General features: G+C 37.3%; 3 protein-coding genes and 1 non-coding gene across 7 annotated transcripts in view; 3 read left to right on the top strand and 1 right to left on the bottom strand.

Annotated features, from left to right (window-relative positions):
• Positions 1-314: 314 nt before the first annotated feature.
• LOC113052037 (nucleobindin-2-like) lies at positions 315-7037 on the bottom strand. Its single transcript, XM_026216304.1, has 13 exons — positions 6834-7037; positions 5010-5150; positions 4721-4828; positions 4520-4652; positions 3490-3593; positions 2677-2862; positions 2502-2592; positions 2352-2410; positions 2130-2222; positions 1934-2023; positions 1624-1794; positions 1452-1512; positions 315-1055 (listed from the first exon to the last, which is right to left on the bottom strand). The coding sequence occupies exons 2-13, from the start codon at positions 5148-5150 to the stop codon at positions 799-801; spliced, it is 1494 nt and encodes a 497-aa protein (XP_026072089.1). The 5' UTR covers positions 6834-7037; the 3' UTR covers positions 315-798.
• Positions 7038-7961: 924 nt separating this feature from the next.
• On the top strand, positions 7962-9988 carry LOC113052051 (40S ribosomal protein S13). Its single transcript, XM_026216330.1, has 6 exons — positions 7962-8073; positions 8653-8701; positions 8794-8872; positions 9275-9444; positions 9567-9667; positions 9917-9988. The coding sequence occupies exons 1-6, from the start codon at positions 8051-8053 to the stop codon at positions 9948-9950; spliced, it is 456 nt and encodes a 151-aa protein (XP_026072115.1). The 5' UTR covers positions 7962-8050; the 3' UTR covers positions 9951-9988.
• Positions 9726-9854, top strand: LOC113052567 (small nucleolar RNA SNORA19). Its single transcript, XR_003277071.1, has one exon. It is a non-coding gene; the product is annotated as a small nucleolar RNA SNORA19 (small nucleolar RNA).
• A 3741-nt stretch (positions 9989-13729) lies between the features above and the next one.
• Positions 13730-19967, top strand: part of LOC113052029 (pleckstrin homology domain-containing family A member 7-like) — a 79807-nt gene continuing 73569 nt past the window's right edge. For 2 of the 4 annotated variants that reach the window (XM_026216272.1, XM_026216275.1), the window contains exons 1-3: positions 13730-14361; positions 14469-14545; positions 14718-14775. In XM_026216272.1, coding sequence (XP_026072057.1) covers positions 14279-14361; positions 14469-14545; positions 14718-14775 — 218 coding nt within the window. In that variant the 5' untranslated portion in view covers positions 13730-14278. The remainder of the gene's footprint in view (positions 14362-14468; positions 14546-14717; positions 14776-19967) is intronic. The other 2 variants (XM_026216276.1, XM_026216274.1) reach the window with 1 other exon arrangement.

The following is a 19967-nucleotide window of genomic DNA, read 5'->3' as shown; positions in this document are numbered from 1 at the left end:
TCAATAATATGAACAGGATGTAAACAAGTATGTGTGTAAAGTTATAATTTTTTTTCTTTTGCCATGATTACACATTACCATAAACACAAGTTTAAAAATGATTCTTTAAACATCTTTACAATTCAAATCGTACACAAAATTAACAGAATTAATGCAAGTGCATTTGTAAAAATGCCGGTAAGAGCTTCACATTTCTGTTTTAAATCCTTGTAAGTGTCTCACCTTAACCTTCATTTTTGCTTTAATTGACCTCAATTTGTACTGAACTGAATTGAAGTAATTGCATGTGATGTCTGTTATTGATAAAAGAAAACTTTTTTCCAAATAGATCTCTTTATTGACTTTACTCTCAAAGTCCCCCCTGTAAGCAACAGTTAAACTCCAGAGTAGCCTTAACCAATTCCAAACTTCCAGCACAATTCAACAGTATTCTGATACCACGCAATTGGGTTTTAAGTAGCTCTTCACGGCCTTTGAAATTTCAGAAAAATAAAATGTGCAAAACAAAAGCGTACAAACAAACATCCGACCCACTGTGTTGGAAAATAAAATATCCACAACGTATGTAAAAGATATTTCCAATTACGAAAAGAAATCAAAAGCACTTATATCAAACAGCAAAGTCTGCATTAAATGTATTATATTTATGAAACTACCTAATTCCTTAGTAATTAAAACCACAGCACACATGACTGCAGGTCATCATTGACTCGTACTGTGCAGGAGGTACTTTTTGTTGAAGTCTATGGTGCTAGGTCAGTTTTCCACACTGTCACGCAGGAAAAACCATACGACTGTCTATGGCACATTGTTGAGGTCGAGGGTCATCTGTGGAGAATCATGGGGTAGACTGTTGTGTCCTGGAGGCAGTGGCTGGTTTTCTTTTGGTATATTTTGGGGTTCCTGTCCTAGATCCTGTTGATTTTGGGGTACATCATGTTGTTGTTGTTGTTGTTCTGGAGGGATATCTTGGTGTCCTGGGGGCAGAGGCTGGTGCTCAGGGGGCACAGGAGGCTGCTCATGTCCTAGTGACTCAGGAACAGCATTTCCTTCAACTGTTATAAAGAGATTTAGAGTGTTTTGTATTATTGGCAAGAATAACAGATTACACTTCAATCAAAATGTTTTAAACTACAGTGCATTTGCCCAAATCGTTTTTTTTTTTTTTTTTTTTGGAATGCCAGGAATGTCACTATTAAAATAAATTTACATTTTAAATTGAAAATTAAAATGTATATAATTATTTAAAAAGTATATAACACAATATTGGAAACTCTGTTAACTCACTGCATACATTAAGTGATATAAAATTTCTTTAAACATCTCCACAATACTGATGAACTAGAATAACATGTCTGTGGATCTCACATTTAAACCCAGTGATGGAATAGCTAGGCAATACAACCTTCACATGTATCCAGTTAAATATCTGAAGTGAAAGTTTTACTTACGTTGCATCTCTGGAGGAGGTGGAACCTTCTGTGTTTTTAACCGCTCCATATGCTCCGCAGCCTGACAAGGCAGATGCACAGAGCAGTTGTTTTTTTTCTTTTTACTTGTTTTAAATGACTCTTTTTGGTTATTTATTCAATGGGTAGGTATGAGATAAATCAGTTCAGTTACCTGCTGAAGTTCTACTTTCTGAGCATTGAGCTGCTCCTGCTGTCGCTCCAGATCCTCTCTCTGTTTGTGAAGGTCAGCTGCTTTCAGATTTAAGTCTTTCTCCTGCCTGGCCAACTGCTCCTCAAACTCTCTCATCTCTTCTTCAGTATATGCCTGGTTCTGTTCTAGACTCTGGGGTCATCAAGTAGCCCAAGATAATTATTACAGAACAACTTGAATTCTTTAAATACCATTGTTTGGGTGAATAAGTGATGAATTAGTGGGAACTGAGCAATGCTCTAAATATCTGTTAAGCATGTGCCATACTCACCTCCCAGCTGTCTGGCTCAAGAAACTCTTTTTTATTTGTGGCAACCAGGAACTCCTCTAAGGACACCAGTCTGTCTTTATTAGAGTCAACCTGTGAAGGCCAGAAGATTTAGAAAAATATATCCCCCCCAAAGATCTTCCTGAAGTTGCCAGGTCATACAAAGAGAATTGGTCCATTATTATGATCATCATTTAACCTCGTTCATGACGTGTTCTCTCATTCGCAGCCTCTCCTCCTCCATTTCAACCATGTCGTCCTCTTCATTTGTGGGATCATAGATCTTCTCCAGCTGAAACAATTATCACATTAGAAGCCATTTCATTGCTACTAAATGAAAACACAATTTTATCACTATTTTAAATATGGTTTATTTTTATTCTGTGGTGAATTATGCAATTATCAAAATTACGCTGCGTACTTCTTTTGTGAACAGGGCTTCCAGCTCTTGTTCATCAAAGAAGCCGTCTCCGTTTGTGTCTGCAAAAATAAAATATAAAAACAACAGTATTAAACATCCTTTTAGCATTCTCATATCCAGGAATCAGCTAAGCTATCAAAAATATTTTACCATGCAGATTGAAGAATGTTTTGGGGTCAAAATCTTCAGGGTCAAGGCCATCGGCTTCTTCCCACACTTCTTTGAGCTGATCCTTGCTTCCCTACAGACCAGAATATCTGAGAAACATGAGCATATCCTCAGGGAAATCACAAATGTCAACAGAAGTTCATACGTGCTGACTCACGGGGTGATTGACTTTAGGGTGGTCAGCATGTTTCTTCTTCATCTCTTCATAGTGCTCCTCTTCTTTCCTCCTGCCCTCCTCATCAAGTGTCTTCAGGTGTTCCCGTCTCTCGTGCTCTTTCATCATCTCGTACCTTTTAAATTCTTCATGCCGTTCCTTGTCATAGTTCTCCAGATCTTTTGTAGCCTATATCGCGAGATCATAAATATTACTGAAATATAACGGCTTGACAAGCCTTCATCATCAGTTATCTTATGAACGTGAAAAGACGGAAAATGGCCCTGAGATGTTTGCTGTAAGCGCTAACCTTGGATTTAAAACTAAGAGTACTACTTGATGTTCTTTTTAAGTGCATACGGAAGACTCAAGAAATCCTTGAGAGTGTATTTGTGGGACGCAGTTCAAAAACGTTTTTTAACCAGTACAGACTAATGTGCTATATTTAGTGAGAGAAATATCATTTTTTGACATTTTTACCACCACATTCTGTTAAATTTGTTTAGAGGAAAATTCCCACCTTCTGTGAAAATGTGAAAATATAACTATATTTTTTATATTTTTCTTAATTGCTGTGTAATTATTAAATATTTATTTACTAAGTAATGGAAATGGATTATTATTATTTAATATTATATATTTGCCTCAGTTTTATGCAATAAGAAATGTATTTTAAATGCAAAATATATTTGGCAGCTTTGTTTTTGATCTTAAAGATCACAAGCACCAAAATCAAGTATTGAATAAAGGCAGCATACAGTCATTCAAGGTGACAGCCAAAGAATCAAATGTAGTATGATGGAAGTACTGACATACCGATTTGATGAGTTTGTCCAGATCCTCAACCTCAAATGTAAGTGGGTTCATGTGGTTCAGATATTCAAACTGTTTGAGTAAGGCCTGGTGATCTACTGCAATATCTGATAAACATGAGAGAGAACTATGTTCAGAGAATGTTCTGAAGACCCATTTGGTGGTTATGGTCTGTTCATACATTAAAGGGTTACTCCACCCCAAAATGAAAATGTTGTCATTAATCACTTACCCCCATGTGGTTCCAAACACGTAAAAGCTTAGTTCATTCTTGGAACACAATTTAAGATATTTTGGATGAAAACCTGGAGGCTTGAGACTGTCCCATTGACTGCTAAATGAATGACACTGTCAAAGTCCAGAAAAGGTTGAAAGATGTTGTCAGAATAGTCCATTTGCCATCCATGGTTCAATCTGAATTTTATGAAGCATCGAGAATACTTAAAAAAAAAAAAAAAAAGATATTATTTAACAATTTGTCTCCTCTGTCTCTCCGCATCACCGTAGCGACATTTTGGATAATATCGGCTGAACGCAAAATGCGTACACTATTCTGTGTCAGTCGCGACACAAGGATATGTTTTCTATGTGTATTTACACTTTGATTTGAATAAAAACAGTGCATCCGTGCAGCGTGGCTGACACCGAAGAGCATATGCTGCTTGTGTTCAGCAGATATTCTCCAAAATGGCACTTTGGATACAGAGGAGACATTGTTGAATAAAGTAATTATTTTTGTATTCTTCATGGACTATTCTGACGATGCTTTTCATACTTTCCTGGACCTTGACACTGTTATTTACTTGGCAGTCAATGGGACAGTCACAAGCCTCCCGGTTTTCCATCCAAAATATCTTAAATTGTGTTCCGAAGATGAACTAAGCTTTTACGGGTTTGGAACGACATGTGGGTAATGGATTAAGGACAAAATTTTCATTCTGGGGTGGAGTATCCCTGCAGTTACCCCTATGTAGGAGAAATGACCTCAAGCACTTATTCAAATGTAATAATTATTTCTTTCAGTCATTCTTACCATTCCCTCCTTCAATATCTTGCTTGGCTTTGATCAGGGTTCTCAGACGGCTGACCTCTTGTCTTTTAAGCTCATCCAGTTTGGTTCTCACATGGTGGCTGACAAAGTCAAGCTCTTTAGCCAACTTCCCTTGCTGAAACCAGCCGGAATGAACAGATTAGCTCTGATACACAACACAAATAAAACCATGCTGTTTCTTACCTTTATATCTTCCATGTCGGTATTGTGCAGCTTTTCTCTAAAATGTTGATCTTTTTCAAGGAAATCGATAACTTCCCTGAGATATCGGTCATAATGTAGTCCAGTGTCCTACCAATATAATACTATATGAATATATGAATGGAATATAAAGTGTTTATTTTTTCTTTCAAAGTAAATGATTTCCAAATTGTGATCTTATTGCCACACAGAAATAGCCATGCATATTTATGCTTCCTCACACTCGATAAGACTACTTGCTTGTTATGTAATTAGCTGATCAAATACTTACCACACTCTGGGGAGGCTCTTTGATTGTTTCTTCTGGGAGTTTCACCTTAGTTTTATCTATGCTTATTGGGACTGCCTTGACCCAGGACATCACACTCGCCAACATAAGGCAGCTGGTGAGGAGCCCCTTTAAATAGTACATCTAGAAAAATCAGCACACGATGAAACATGAGATGGAGATGGCAGCTTCATCATCTTAGAAATATGATTGTAGGGATCATCAGGGGCAGTTTTAGTGATGGGCTGGGGCTGGGGTGTAGGGTAATGCCCCCGTGTTAACAAGCTTGGTCACCCCTCTGCAGTGGCGTAGCGCAAACTGCGTTGGCCCACCCACAAGAGTGGAGGCGGGGCCCCTCATCGCACCAACTCAGAAACACCAAAAATAAAACAGCAATTACATTAACTTGTTAAAATGCAAGGGAGCACATGACGTCAAAATATTTTTTCTATCTGCAGTATACAACAAAGATTCATGACGTTTAACATTCAATAAAGGTAATATATATTACCTTTAAAATCCTCCAAAGCGCCCCTTTCTCCTAGCATTTTTTTGCGCAAAGTCCTTGACAATGTCTGTTATTTTCAATCAGACACGCGTGCTGGCTTTCAATGCTGAGTATCGCAAGGACAGAAAGTCTGTCCTGGCTCATTGTGCTTCTCATGCAGGTTTTTATTAGTTTTAGTTTAGAAAAAGATCTCAGTCCGTTTTTGAGCTCAGCTGACATATTTTCTTTTACTCATTTTGCGCTAATAAGCTTTACTCTCTAAACAGTTGCGGAAATTCTTAATCGTGATTGGATAACAAGGACATCAGATATGGTCATAATCGCCATAATAGGCTGCAATTACTACCAAAAAAAAAAAGTCCTATACGTTCACGTTATAAAAACGCTTTAATTATTTATTCGAGTCAATTTTTTGGGGGCGCTCCTGTCCGCTACGCCACTGCCCCTCTGGCCCCCCTAAGTTTGGAATCATATCACACCAAACAATTTGGGTTGCATTGCGCAGTTGTCCTTACGGTGGCAGTAATGGAAAAAAGTAAAACATAACCAACTGCAAAACTCAAATGTTCAGCAACTGGCGCAGATAAAGACGCGTTTTTACAGTGCTGAAAAATTAAAACCAATCACACAAGATTGTGTTGAGCTTATGAATGCAATGGCCAATCAGAGGCGTTCAGATGAGTCATTGCTGAAACACCTGAGTTTTGTTCAGTGCGCTCACTCGCTGACTGAATTCTGCTCTTTGGCAAATGTTCTCATTAGAAACAACTGGGTGCAGATGTGCATGCAAATGTAAGATATTCATTTCACAGTGTAAACAGCTTCAGTCATTTCAGTGGGAGTTTTTGACTGAACTACTGAAAGTAGGTTAAAAAAAATGTAGAAAATGTGTTCCCTAAAAGGACAAGTGGCCCCTGCCACTGAGGGGTCATATGCGAACATGAAGATTTGAATAGAAATGTTTTAGACATCGCTGTTAGGATAGAAATCGAACTGATCTAGATAAGCAGCTCAATAGGGGATGAAACACAGCCAATGATTGGCAGATCAGCTCTCCAATAAACTCGTTACTAAGGATAAACAACATTAACAGTCACTCATAGCTATACTAAAGTGACACTCAAAATATGCATAGTTTTTTCATACTGCATTACAGAAATGTGGTTTGAAAGGGTGGCTGAACTCGATACATGAAGGCTAATTTATTAGCTTTCGCCTGACAGTGAAGTCTATGCCAGACGTTATATATAGCGAAAAAGTTGAATTGTTAATGCTCTATTTGGGTTAAGGCAATTTCGCAATTAAGAAATGGAACTTACGGTGTCAGATCGGTTTCTTTCGCGCTATCTCGGGTGTTTTCTGCTTCCTTTCATTACCGGAGCTTCCTGACTGTCCGCTATCTCGGACTGAAGATGACGACTTACAGAACAGCTAGCGAGCGAACAGAGAAAAGCAGCAGGAGGAGACAGAGAGCTCCTCCACGTAGATCAAATACAGCGCTTGATTTTTGTATTTTGGGGTTTAGTGTTATAGTTTATGACACAGGTAAAATAGATAGCTTCCTGAAGGGGGCGCTTTGGAGCTCAGAAAGCGAATCCTCCGCTCAGTCGCATTAAGATCTCACGACCTTTTCTTTTAAACCATTTGTACACTTGAAGATTAAAAATCCTTACTTATGATTGTTGGTACATTTTATGCGAACAGAACATTTTCCGAGTAATATCTATGCAATATATTTTCACTTCATTATAAATATATATTCATCACAAACGCCTGTCATTGGTTCCTCCTGACCATCGCTGAAAAATGTTACGGGTAACATCTGATATAACACCGTAAATGCTTATTATGTGTTTGGATAATAATAATAATAATAATAATGGATGTTTTAATAATAATTAAAACCCATATGTTGACAATAAGAAGCACGCTGAAGGAAAGTTTTTATTTCTCAAGGCCGCTAAGCTCCGCCCCTTGTATAACCCTTTCAGATGCTACTTTTCTATTCGTTTATTCTACTTCTATAGTATGCTTACAGCAGTATACTGCTTTTATATAGCGCCACCAGCCGGTTGATATGAAAGGAGTCGTGTATTTAGTTGTATTAATTGTCACAGGATGACAGTAATAAAAAAACACAACAAAAACATCAACCCATCACATAATGGATATTAGAGAGAGAAGAGACTGTAAAAATGTAATTTCTGAATTTAAAAATGATACCATTTTAATCTGTTGGTATGCCAAATGTAATTAGAGACTTATCTGGATTTATTGGAAAAAAATATGCCTTTTTCCAGTTCAGATGACAGAAAACACAATGGGGAAAAATAAAATAACATAAATAAAAGTGTATAAAAATACCAAATTTAACATACTAAACTAAAGTCTGAAAAAAAGCAAAGAAAAAAAAATACACAAATGATCATCAAATATACAGACAGGACGTGGTATTTGACATCACTTCCGGCTCCAGATTCACTTCCTCTCGGCCTAGGCTCGGTCTTTCTCTTTCCTCGCTCTCAAAGGCGCCATCATGGGTCGTATGCACGCTCCTGGGTAAATGCTTATTTTTCGCTAAAATCACAATCTATCGGCCACACTACCGACCCAAAACACGGTTAACTCTCTATAACATTGGCTGCGTCAGGAAAGTGTACTCCATTGGAGCTAGAAAAGAGTTTAAGAGGTCCGTTTAGTGCCGCGTCGTCCTGCTCTGAAGAGTGATCGCGGCACATGTGACGCTGCAGGACGGACACATTGAGGATCTTTACTCACTCTCTCAGTTAAACGGACCGATTGTCTGTACGGTCTGATTGTTCTGTTATCGTGTCGCTTAGTTTCACATAATCCATGGTTTTGTGTGGCAGATGTGTTTAACGGTTAGTTAGGGCCGGTTAGACCACCTCCTAAATGTTTTTTATGCATTTATCTTAATAGACGAACTTAGATTTAAAGCTCAGCTTGGTTTAAGATACCATTCTATTCACTTAACGTTACCTATGCTTTGTATTACCTGCTGTCAGTTATCATGTTTACAGTTTAGCTTACTGAAGGAGAAGGGGAATTGTTTAGAAGCCGTAATTTAATGTTTCATTCTGGAGCACATATTGAACTGTTAAATGCTTCATTTTTCAGCAAGGGTTTGTCCCAGTCAGCACTGCCTTATAGACGAAGTGTCCCCACAGTAAGTCCACTGATTCCGATTCATCTGGAATAATAATAATGTCTCTCTACATTTTCAAGGCTGTTAAAATATTCAATAATTTTGTTTTGTAGTGGCTCAAGCTGACATCTGATGATGTTAAAGAGCAAATCTTCAAACTGGCCAAGAAGGGTCTGACCCCCTCACAGATCGGTGAGTTGTGACTGATATTAAAGGATTTTTAACTTCGTGAAGGCAGTCATGTCCATAAGAGAAATTTTACTAGATTTCTTACAGCACATTTGATCTTACAATGGTTATACAAAGTTTGAAATCAAATAAGAGCTTTAGAGGAAAACATCAATTATTATGACTGAAACCAATTTAATAGAATTAGTGAAATGATTACAGCAGAGGCGTGTTTGACATTTGTAAGTTGTTTTCCAGTAGAAGAGAATGCTTTTATGTTCACTGGTGTTTTTTTTTCTCTGTAAGCTCATTGCTTATGCCTCCTGACATTTCTAAGTGTCTTTTATTTGTAAATAAGATGTCTGTATTGTGTCTGTCTGCCCAATTTCATTATGGAACTAACATCACCTGCCCTTTTCTCATTAGGTGTGATCCTGAGGGACTCCCATGGTGTTGCTCAGGTGCGTTTTGTCACTGGCAACAAGATCCTCAGGATCCTGAAGGCCAAAGGTCTGGCCCCTGACCTGCCTGAGGATCTCTACCACCTCATCAAGAAGGCTGTCGCTGTGAGGAAGCACTTGGAAAGGAACAGGAAGGTAGTGAAACATTCTAATATGAATGACTATGTACTTGCATATTTGCAGTGCAGTCTATCATTTTTAAAGAATTAAGGGAAATTTTCAACTATTTTGTCTCATTGTCACTCGTGGTCTTGCAGGACAAGGATGCTAAGTTCCGCCTGATTCTGGTTGAGAGCAGAATCCACAGGCTCGCCCGCTACTACAAGACCAAGAGAGTACTTGCCCCCAACTGGAAGTAGTGAGTGTTTACTTGTTTTTGTTTTTTTGACATTACAAGAAATTCCTTCTAATATGTGGTGCACATTTCATTGTCCCATTCTTCCCTTGTAAGAACTGAGATATTTCTTATGTGCCAGATAAACCTTGGAGGTAAATTAGCAGTTTGGCTTTATTGTGCCAGCACTGCCAGTCCCCTTCACACAAAAACCTTGCTTTGTCTTTCCTGAATTTTTTTTTATCTGAATCATTTGTTTGTTTTCATCCACAGCGAATCTTCCACAGCTTCTGCACTGGTGGCATAAATTTGCAGTTTTTGGACAAATAAAAATATTTGGATCAATTCAGTTGTTTGTGTGATTGCTGTCAGACTGATTTTCTTTACTACTGTTTGGCACAGAACTGTGTTACAGTTTTTGGAATAGAATACAGTGGTTACATATACATGTATTAGAAATCTGGGTAACACTTTAGAATAAGGTTCCATTAGTTAATGTTAGTTAATGTATTAATTAACATGAACAAACAATGAATAATACATTTATTACTGTATTTATTCATCTTCGTTAATGTTAGTTAATGAAAATACAGTTATTCATTGTTAGTTCATTAAGGTAATTCACAGTGCATTAACTAATGTTAACAAGCACAACTTTAGATTTAAATAATGCATTAGTAAATGTTGAAATTAACATGAACTAAGACTTATAAATGCTGTAGAAGGATTGTTCTTGCTTAGTTCATGTTAACGAAAGTAGTTAACTAACATTAACTAATGGAACCTTATTCTAAAGTGTTACCGAAATCTGATCATGTTAATGTCACAGTCAAATTCCATCATTACTGAATATTCACTTTCAAACAGTTCATTTATGGTTGATACTTTTGTGAGGATTTGTAAACCTATGTAACTTTTGTTTTGATTAAATGATAATTTTACAGACCTTAAAAGTGTCGTCAGCATTATGTAGAACATCATGCTTTGTGTTATTGACCATGTAAGAATATTGAGGATTAATGAGTTTAAATTACTGCTCAAAATGGAAAAAAGTCAAGTGGAACCATTGCCACAATAGAGCAAGAAAAGGGCATGTTGATTTATTAGCCATTGTCTCACAAACAAGTTCAAAGAATGGCTAGGGATTTAGTTACATGTTTTACTGACACTGATTAGTAAGAAATTAATGCAACATTTGTTATAGACATTTTTAGCTAACCCACTTGGTGTGTAATTAGCAATGACAATTCTTCTAGAGAAATGTTTCAACTAGATTAAGACTGGTACCTCATTCAGAGAAAGTTTTTATAAGGTGAAATATCTAGATATGCTGTCTGATTGAGTGACAACGTTCTCGTCCACTAGAGGTCAGTGCTCACCCACCATTTGAAATGTATGCTAATGGTAATTAATCAAAATGTGTTAAATGTCAAATGATACATTGTCTGCATTAATCGATGCTGTAGAAAAATAATCTATATTATAAATAATAATTAGCCATCTGGTGTAGCCTACAGTTTTTTTATGCACTGACAACAGTCTTGAGAGTCGCCTGTACTGCAGAACAAGTTATTCTGCATGCAGCGATTTAACTGCAGTTGCTTCTGTATGAACCTCTCAAGTGAGAGAGACAAGACACACTGAGTCACCTTGCAGCATTGTGAGCTGCTGGCAGTGGTTAGGAAACCATCAGCAGTACAATACTGCAGAGCTGCGCAGGCCTGTCTGCAGCCCATCTCTGAAGCTGTGCGACTGCGAGGGATAGACAGAGTAGACTGAAGGCATTACAGAAAGTCCCTAATTCATACAAGCTTATAGCCGGACATGTGCTCTGCTCTGTTGGAGGCATATGGCGTTTTAACATGAGGTCCCAGTGCACTGGTGTGCCTATGTAGGGTTACAGTTCTGTCAGTTACAGCTACTCCCAAACCAACTTGAGCAACCCTAAGAGGTGTCAGTCAAAGTCAAGGCTGTGTAGAACTGCTGACACAATTTCAAAGTGTCCTCTGCTGATTTATTTTAACATGAACAAAAGTTTTACGGGGTCTTAGAATATAAATGCCAATGGCTTCTATCAAAATAATCTATTATTCATGTATTTTAATAGTGGGAAAAATGCATGTACTCAATGCTTTATTATTAAGATCAGTAAAATAACTGAAATGATTTGTCAGAAAAACAAACTGAAATAAACCCACAGCAGCAGCCTTTGTTGCAAACATTATATTACTGCAGCCACAAGCATCTTTTTGTGTTTCTTCAATGTCTCTTCTGTGGGAGTTTAAGTCATCCTTGGGGGGCAATGTTGCATCAAACCAACAAAAGGCATGCCAACAAAAGTTCCCCAACTGCAAAGGGACTCTGTGGTAAAATTGTTATACAGTTTTCAAGTGTTTGATATACACAACTGGAATCAAATGGGCATTCTTGGCAGAAACAGTATGAAACAGTATAAATCAGGGATATAAAAATCCTGTGTTTTGTTCAAGGGAAACAGATCACAAATTTATCCCATGCATTTATCCATTAATCCAAGCCAGTTCATATGATATGGCAAACATGATTTTATCAAGTCGGAAATGTTCCTGGATCAAAATTCCTGCAACAACATTCCTTCAGAGATTACAGCCTTTATTAAGATTATTTAATTTTTTTTTGTTTTTAAAGAAACCTCTTATGCCAATTATGGCTGCATTTATTTATTTAAAAATACAGTAAAAGAGTAATATTGTGAAATATTGCTGCAATTTAAAATAAGTGTTTTCTGAATGTATTTTTAGAAGTAATTTATTCCTGTGATGACAAAGCTGAATTTTCAAGCATCATACTCCAGTCTTCAGTGTCACATGATCCTTCAAAAATCATTCTAATATGCTGATTTGGTATTCAATCATTGTCACTGAAATCATTTGTGCTGCTTCATATATTTTGTGAATATAAAGTTAAAATTAATTTTTATACAAATGCTCAAGGAACTGGAATGACAGTTTTGTCTAATGACAAAATCATGTTTATCTATATATTTCTATGAAAAATTGAATCCCACACTTCTGAACATGTAGTGATGCTTATTGTATTTTAAAATGCAACACAGTATTCTGACAGGATGTAAATCTTATGATGTTAATTCATTTATTCATAGTGAATAAACTATGAAAAATGACATTTATTTTACCATAAGAAATTAATTTATTTATATATTTTGAAAAAAGTAGAGATGTAATGATTCACTCGACTCACAATGCGATACAATTCACAATATTTCTGTATTAGTGCTTGGACAAAATGCTGAACATTTCTTTGTGAAATTATAATAATACATTTTAAAACAAACCCCAAATCAAATAAATAAATACCACAAAAGATATCTCTTCATATAAACAAACTAAGGCTTTGCCTGTGCTCTTTCCATTCCACTGTATTTTAATCATGATCCAAACAAAGATGTTGTATATGCTTAATGAATAAATTAGACTGTATTTCGAAATCTGAAGCAAAAAACAGAATGGTCAGAATTATCTGTAAAATTACGCTACATAAAACATCTGAACAAGACAAAAACAGGAGATGGGCTGAATAAAATAAAAATGCAATTTACCTCGTTTATACACATATTTCTACACATATATACAAAAGAGGAAGCATTTTACAGTATAAGTCAACTGTCAGCCAGACTACAGACTGTGGGTGGCTATAAATAGCATGGCCCAATGGAGGGATAATCAGCTGTTGTTACAGTTGGATTGTTTCTTTGGTTGTGACTCTGCCCTGGCTCAGTGAGAAGTTTGACCATGTGTTCCTGTGGTTATGAAATATATAAAAGTATGTGTCTGGTGAACAATTTTTTTTAAAAAAAATTATATATTAAAAAGAGTTATTATATTTATTTTGAAATGAATATTTTTTGAGTGCTCTGTAATATGAACCTAGACAATGTAGACACTTTTTTAAGTGTCTCTTGCTTATATATCCAGTTACCACTGAACATAAATTTGCCTTACTATTAATGACATACCTGTTTTTTTTTAAAATATATAAAAATTATAAAAAATTAATAATTTTCCTGTCTGGGAACATTAAGGACGACAAGTAGCCTACGTGATATTATTAGATCTGCCCATGCGAGTGCAGGTCACGAAAAGTGGCGCGAACACAGTGCGACACGAAAGTGTAAACAAAGCAACTTTACACTATTTGTGTCAGCGAGGAGCCAAGATGACTTCTCAGCATATCTAGGACTCATGAAAAAATGTTTAATCTGCAAGATATGTTTTCTCAGTCGGATATTTTTGGCTGGGAAACAAATAGGAGGAACGCTTATAGACAGGTTTAACCTGACTAAAATCATCACATATCTCGTACTACTGTCATTTAAATCATATGCTACTCTTCGCCTAACGTTACTTGTTACCTGCCAAAAAGCTCAGCTCTTTGAAGACAGTTGTCATGACCGCGATACAACATATGTCCCCCGCAGTCGACGGCCTCTTTCTTTTCTGTCGGCTTATAACTGGGACAAAGACTTTTCCCAAGTTTAGCCTGTCCCTTTAACAGCAGTGCAGCCCTAGCGGTGATTATCGGACTGTCCGATTACCGGGAAACTCTGCGGCGAAGCGCTCGCTTTCAACCGGGATCATGGCGGCTCCGCTCGGGCGGGACACACTACCTGAGCACTGGTCCTACGGGGTGTGTGGGGATGGCAGGGTCTTTTTCATCAAGTAAGCAGCCTATGAAGGGTTGGATCGCAGTCGTTGCATTGTATTGTGGTTCTGGTGAATCCGCACCTTTTCCGATGGGTCTCGTAACAGGTGTCTCTGTGTTCCAGCGACAAAACTCGCGGCACTACTTGGCTCCATCCCCGCACTGGTGAACCTGTCAACTCAGGACACATGATACGATCAGGTACGGTAGTAAACTATGCTGGCTAGTCTAAACTTTGCAATCCTTAGTCGGAAACTGCGGTAAGTGTTTAAAGTGACCAGTGGAAACACGTCCTCTGCATAATTGATGGTGGGCTTCTTTCTGTTTCATTAAAAACTTAATGGAGCTTTGTACAAATATTTTCTCCTTTTAGATCTACCACGGGGATGGGAAGAGGGCTTCACCGAGGAAGGCGCCAGCTACTTTATAAAGTAAGCGATAGTGGGAATTTCTGTTTTTTGTCCTTGTGAGACCGTGAGGATGCGACTGCAACTGCAAAGCCCTCCCCAACGAGCCTTCACTCACTCCCGCCTCTCGCAGTGATCAGAGTCCGCTGTCTGCTCGGACCTTCAAGTGTCAGGAAAAAACAGATGACTGAATTTAGTCAGAGGGTTGATTGAATGTTTACTGCCGATTTGCTCTTCAGTGTAGAGTAAGGCAATGACATTGGAAAACTGGTTTCCATCTATCAGTTTGCTAGTACATTGGTTTGTCTAGTTAACTGTCTAGTAGTTTATCCAGTGATCCATCTGATTGTCATGTATTTATTCATCAGTAGTCAAGGTCAATATATTTATTTTAAATAACTAGTGTCTACCGAAGTGCTATACATTAACAAATAATATAGATACTATAAAGAAGTAAGAAAATGAGAGAGAGACAAAAACAACTATGAATAACCCATAACAAAAATTAGGTCACATTACAATACACAAAATACCATTAATCCAAAAGCCAAGGAACAGTAGAGCTGGAGGAACAGGAGAGCACATACACACTGATAGCACAAACATGTACAGAAAAGTAGTGGTCGACCGATATATTGCCAAAGCCGATTTATCGGCCAATATTTGGTATTTTTCAAATATCGGCATTGGCTGATAAGTTTTTCTGCTTGGCTGAAGTCTTTGAGACTTTGAGACATTCTCTCTCTTGTTTACCGTTATCGTTAACAGTTCTGTCTAATATGGCTAGAAGTCTGTCTAATAATCACATAAAATAGTTAAACAAAGGAATGAATGTATACAAATAATATTATAATATAATGTAATTAATATTATATGACGTCAGCAGTAAACAAATACACATTTATATCATTTAAACAAATCTTTGAATGGCAAACTTCCCAGAATACTGAGTGCCCTGTAAAGTTACAGTTTTTACTTCCTTTTATAAATTATATTTATATTTCATATTTATTTATTTGGGAAAAATACTTTGCCATCTAAAGTTAAAGTATGTTTATTTTACACATTTGTTTTTAATAAAATAAATAATATATAATATAGATCATATATATATCGGCTATTGCCCCCCCTTCTTTCCAAGATATTTGCATCGGCTGTCAAAAAGCCTATATCGGTCGACAATTATAGTAAAAACAACAAAGGACAGAAGCGATGGCAGGCCTACAACCATGCTGGCACCATTTATTTATTTATTTTCAATATCCATATCCATCCAAATATATCTGTCGATGTATCTATCCATATATCATATCCTATTTTTTGTGATATAATGCCCAGGTAATATAAAATGCATTATATATGTTCAATATTCTTTTGAAAAAAACTAAATGCTTGTCTGTCTAGCTATTTCTCTTTTTGTACATCCAGTAATCAGTGAATCTGTCTATTCGTCAACATCCATCTCTACTATATTCAGCAGGTGAGGAGACTTATGGGTAGATAGTGAGCAGCCGAAATTAAATTAAGTGGACTGTGGCAGGGAGAGAAGTACTACTTAGGGAGCTGCCTAAAACAAATAGCTGTAAGGACACTAATAATTTTCAATGACAGTGGCAGGCAGAACTTGGATGCAGTGCAATACCATAAAATTGGTGTGAACAAGCATGAGAGTGTTGGGAGTGCTGTGGTCAGTGCTGCTGTATAGAACATCGTCTGTATGTCTAGTGTATGCCTGTCTACTGTATGACATATGTGAATGTGTGGCTTGGCACAGCCAGTTAGATATCATAAACATTCCAGCAGCTCCCTAAGTAATGTTTCGCTTCCCATTGTAATTCCGTACAATTGTGAGAAATACTTTTGTATTAATGAACCAACTCTTCTTTGAAATATGATTTCTCCTGAAACCAGTAGATTCCCTCCTGGTTTAGTAGATGTTGTGCCCTGTCTGTACATGTGTATGCGTGTGCCCATATGCCCGTGAAATGACAGAGATGTATGGTGTGATCACACAAAGTCACTTTATCCATTCAGCTCCACTAATGTGGAGACCACAACCAGACCGCCACCATCATAGCCAATGTAGTCAATCTAGTCATTCAACATCCTTATTTGTATGACCTGTTCCGTCTGAGATATACTGTAAGAATGTTTTTTGCCTGACAGATTATTAGTTTGTTTACAGTATTGCAGTAAATCATTTGCATGCTCTGGCTTGTTTAATTAAATTGAGAAATCAACCCAAAAGCATCCAGTAAACAACCAATGTGATTGCATTTTATGCTGCACAATTCTGTATCAACAAACTAATTGGGACAGTAGGAGCAAATGAGAGGCAGTCTGAAGCTACTAGATAAGATTTTTTCTCTTACGGATTTGTGTCTGAATTTTAAAGAGCCTGTGCCATGCAATGACTTGCTGCAGGACTGCAGTGAAAACAATGCTTACTTGTGGCTTATTTTCAGTGTTAGATTTGGAGAGCCCTTAAATTCATTCACCAGAGTAAATTTAAAGTACACAATCCTTCAATGATGGAAGAGGGCTGTTGTGGATTGTTGTATTTGATGGAGCTTTTGGTAACCCAGTTTTATTATTAAAATTGCTTTGTGATGAATTGTTCCTCTGTAATATTTATACGTTTTTTTTATCCAACTCATCGCACGCAGATGCTAATATATCTAGCAGTCACTGCATCTGAAAAATCTGCCTATGAGAATATCATGGCAATCACCCAGTTATCTCAAAGCACCACCAACTTAGCCCATGCAATCCAGAATGCATTAGTGTCTTGCTCTCTGCTTTGCATCTAAATAGCACCACTTTCCCATAAAGCTGTTTATTTTTTAGTTCAATGCTCCACTGGTGTCTGACCAGAAAACGGCGTCTCATCAAAGCTCCTATAGTAAGAGGGTGTTTTAAAGGTCAAAGAAAATTATTTTAGAAATGTGTTATTGCTGACAGTTTTATTGTGGGCTATGTGAAGGGACTCATTGTGCTTCTTTCTGGGCTCAGTCAAATACTGAACAGCTCAAAGGCCTTAGAGAGCTGAAATGGAAAGACTGTAAAATAATGCACTTATTTGTGGGCTAAATGACATTACGGTTCCTGTTTTGATCCCGTTTAACATCGTCTTTGTGTTAACAGCTAGAAAAGGGAGCTGATTGTTATTTTAGTTAAAAAATGCTAAAATAGAAAAGGCTGCATAATTTGTTTCCTATTTCTGCCTTTTGAAGTATGGTAATTGCCTTCCAGCCCTTTAAAGGGGTCACATGACTATGACGAGAGGGACGGGGCTGAGAACCATGGGAACAGAGCGAGGCCGGTGGAGTTAATGAGAATATGCGACACCTGCGCCATTCACTGGTCTCGAGTACCACGGAGGAGCTCTCGGCCCCGCCCCTCTCGTCACATTGACGTCGCTAAAAAAGAGCATTATTTTATGTATTTGGTGTAATTAAATGTGTTTATGCATCACGCCACGTAAACATTTAACCATGTCTGCATTTGTGATCGGAGAAGAGACCCTACAAGCGCTACTCCACACTACTCAAAACTCACGTTTGAATCATCAGTGGCAAATCCTTTAAATTAGGGCTGGTAATTTAACGCGTTTATTCGATTCATTAATTATGGAGAAAAGTATAGCGTAAAAATTATATGTGGATCATCTGCTATTTCATACAGTCGATTGATGACTAATATGAGGCAGGGAAACAACTTACTGCGTGATAGAGTCTAGAAAATTGCCCATAGTAATAATATTGTGTTATTTTAGACACAATGTTGTCTGTTTTGCTCAATTTTGCCAACCAAAATATAACGATAAATCAGAACTGTTCATCCCCGAGCAACCCACAGTGGCTTTTCATTTCTTAATCCACGTTTTGATCCATTTTGCGCGTTGAACCATTGGCCATAGTCACGTTGGATTTGAAGTTGGGCTGCACAGAGCGATGGGTGTATGACATCAAAGTACCGCGAGAGTGATTCAAAAGCACACTGAGTCGTCTCCTCTCTAAAGCTCTTGCAGTTCTTTGAGGTCACACTCCGTTCGGTCTAATGGTGATGAGCCGCTTCAAGTCGAACAAGCCTAATGATTCAATGAACCTTTGATAAAGAACCATTTACTTAACTCCTGAATGAATCAGCCATTTGAATGAATCAAATGAATGAAGATGGGCACAGTTTTTGACCACAACTGATCACAGTTGAAAGTGAAATGGCTTTGTGTTCCATTGAGAAGGTGATTAGCTTTACCTGATTGATTCATTTTTAGGATGTGGTGATCATTTTTCCAACTGTTAATCTGTTATTTATTTAGTTTGTTATATATTTCTCTCGGATAGAGTTGCACTGAATAAATACAGCTTTTTACTGGAATGTGCAAGATAATTTTAACACGACATGAGGAGCACATACACCTGTTTTGTAGAATATATTACTGTATTAGAAGGTTGTGACTCAGGACAAATGTTCTCTGAAAGGTCCTCAAAGGTCAGCTGAGTGTGAGGGATGCTTTATTGAACTCCGTGTACATCAAAAGGGTTTGGCTGAGTCATAAAGAGTCAAGGTGATTCATCTCTGTAGCCTGCATTGATGCCTCAGATAGTGAATGGCAGGAAGTCTCAGCAGACCTCTGTTCCAGCCTGGACGATCAGACGTGTGAGGAATAATAGTACATGTGCAGAGATGTCCTTTACTTTCTATACATCTGTCTCGCTTCAGCAGCTTTTCAGAAGGGTTCGAGGGTCAATGTTGCTTATCAGAGTGACCGTCTGTTCTTCATCTTCCATTCATCTTTTTGACCTCCTGAATTATTTTTGAAATTGTGTTTTTAGTTTTGTTCACCTATAAATTGAAGTTCTGACTTCATTTGCTCAACCTACTGAAGAATGTTCACGCAGATTTTGGGTGATTTATACAGTCAAGTTTCATAAAGGAGCAAAATCTGTATAAAAGTAGGGATAGTACTTTACAACAAGGCCTCATTGGTTATTGTTGGTTTATGGATTAACTTACTTTAATGTAACAATTGTTACAGTATTTTCTAATCTGTTAACGTTAGTAAATAAAAATACAACTGTTGATTGTTAGTTCATGTTAACTCGGATCCGTTAAATAATATTTCCAGATACAATGTTTCATTTTTATAATGTATTAGTAAATGCAGTGAATGCCTGTCCTTTATGCAAATACTTGCATGACTTTCAAACACT

Source organism: Carassius auratus, chromosome 32 (genome assembly GCF_003368295.1).
Source record: "Carassius auratus strain Wakin chromosome 32, ASM336829v1, whole genome shotgun sequence".
NCBI lineage: Eukaryota > Metazoa > Chordata > Actinopteri > Cypriniformes > Cyprinidae > Carassius > Carassius auratus.
The sequence above is the reverse complement of the archived record's forward strand: the minus strand, read 5'-3'. Positions and strand labels throughout refer to the sequence as shown.

Coding starts and splice junctions, on each gene's coding strand:
- LOC113052037 (XM_026216304.1), bottom strand. CDS start 5,150: ATGTACTATTTAAAGGGGCTCCTCACCAGCTGCCTTATGTTGGCGAGT. Junction 4,653..4,720: donor CCGACATGGAAGATATAAAG/GTAAGAAACAGC, acceptor GGCTGGTTTCAG/CAAGGGAAGTTGGCTAAAGA. Junction 1,795..1,933: donor TTGAGCCAGACAGCTGGGAG/GTGAGTATGGCA, acceptor TGATGACCCCAG/AGTCTAGAACAGAACCAGGC.
- LOC113052051 (XM_026216330.1), top strand. CDS start 8,051: ATGGGTCGTATGCACGCTCCTGG. Junction 8,873..9,274: donor TCTGACCCCCTCACAGATCG/GTGAGTTGTGAC, acceptor TTTTCTCATTAG/GTGTGATCCTGAGGGACTCC. Junction 9,445..9,566: donor ACTTGGAAAGGAACAGGAAG/GTAGTGAAACAT, acceptor GTGGTCTTGCAG/GACAAGGATGCTAAGTTCCG.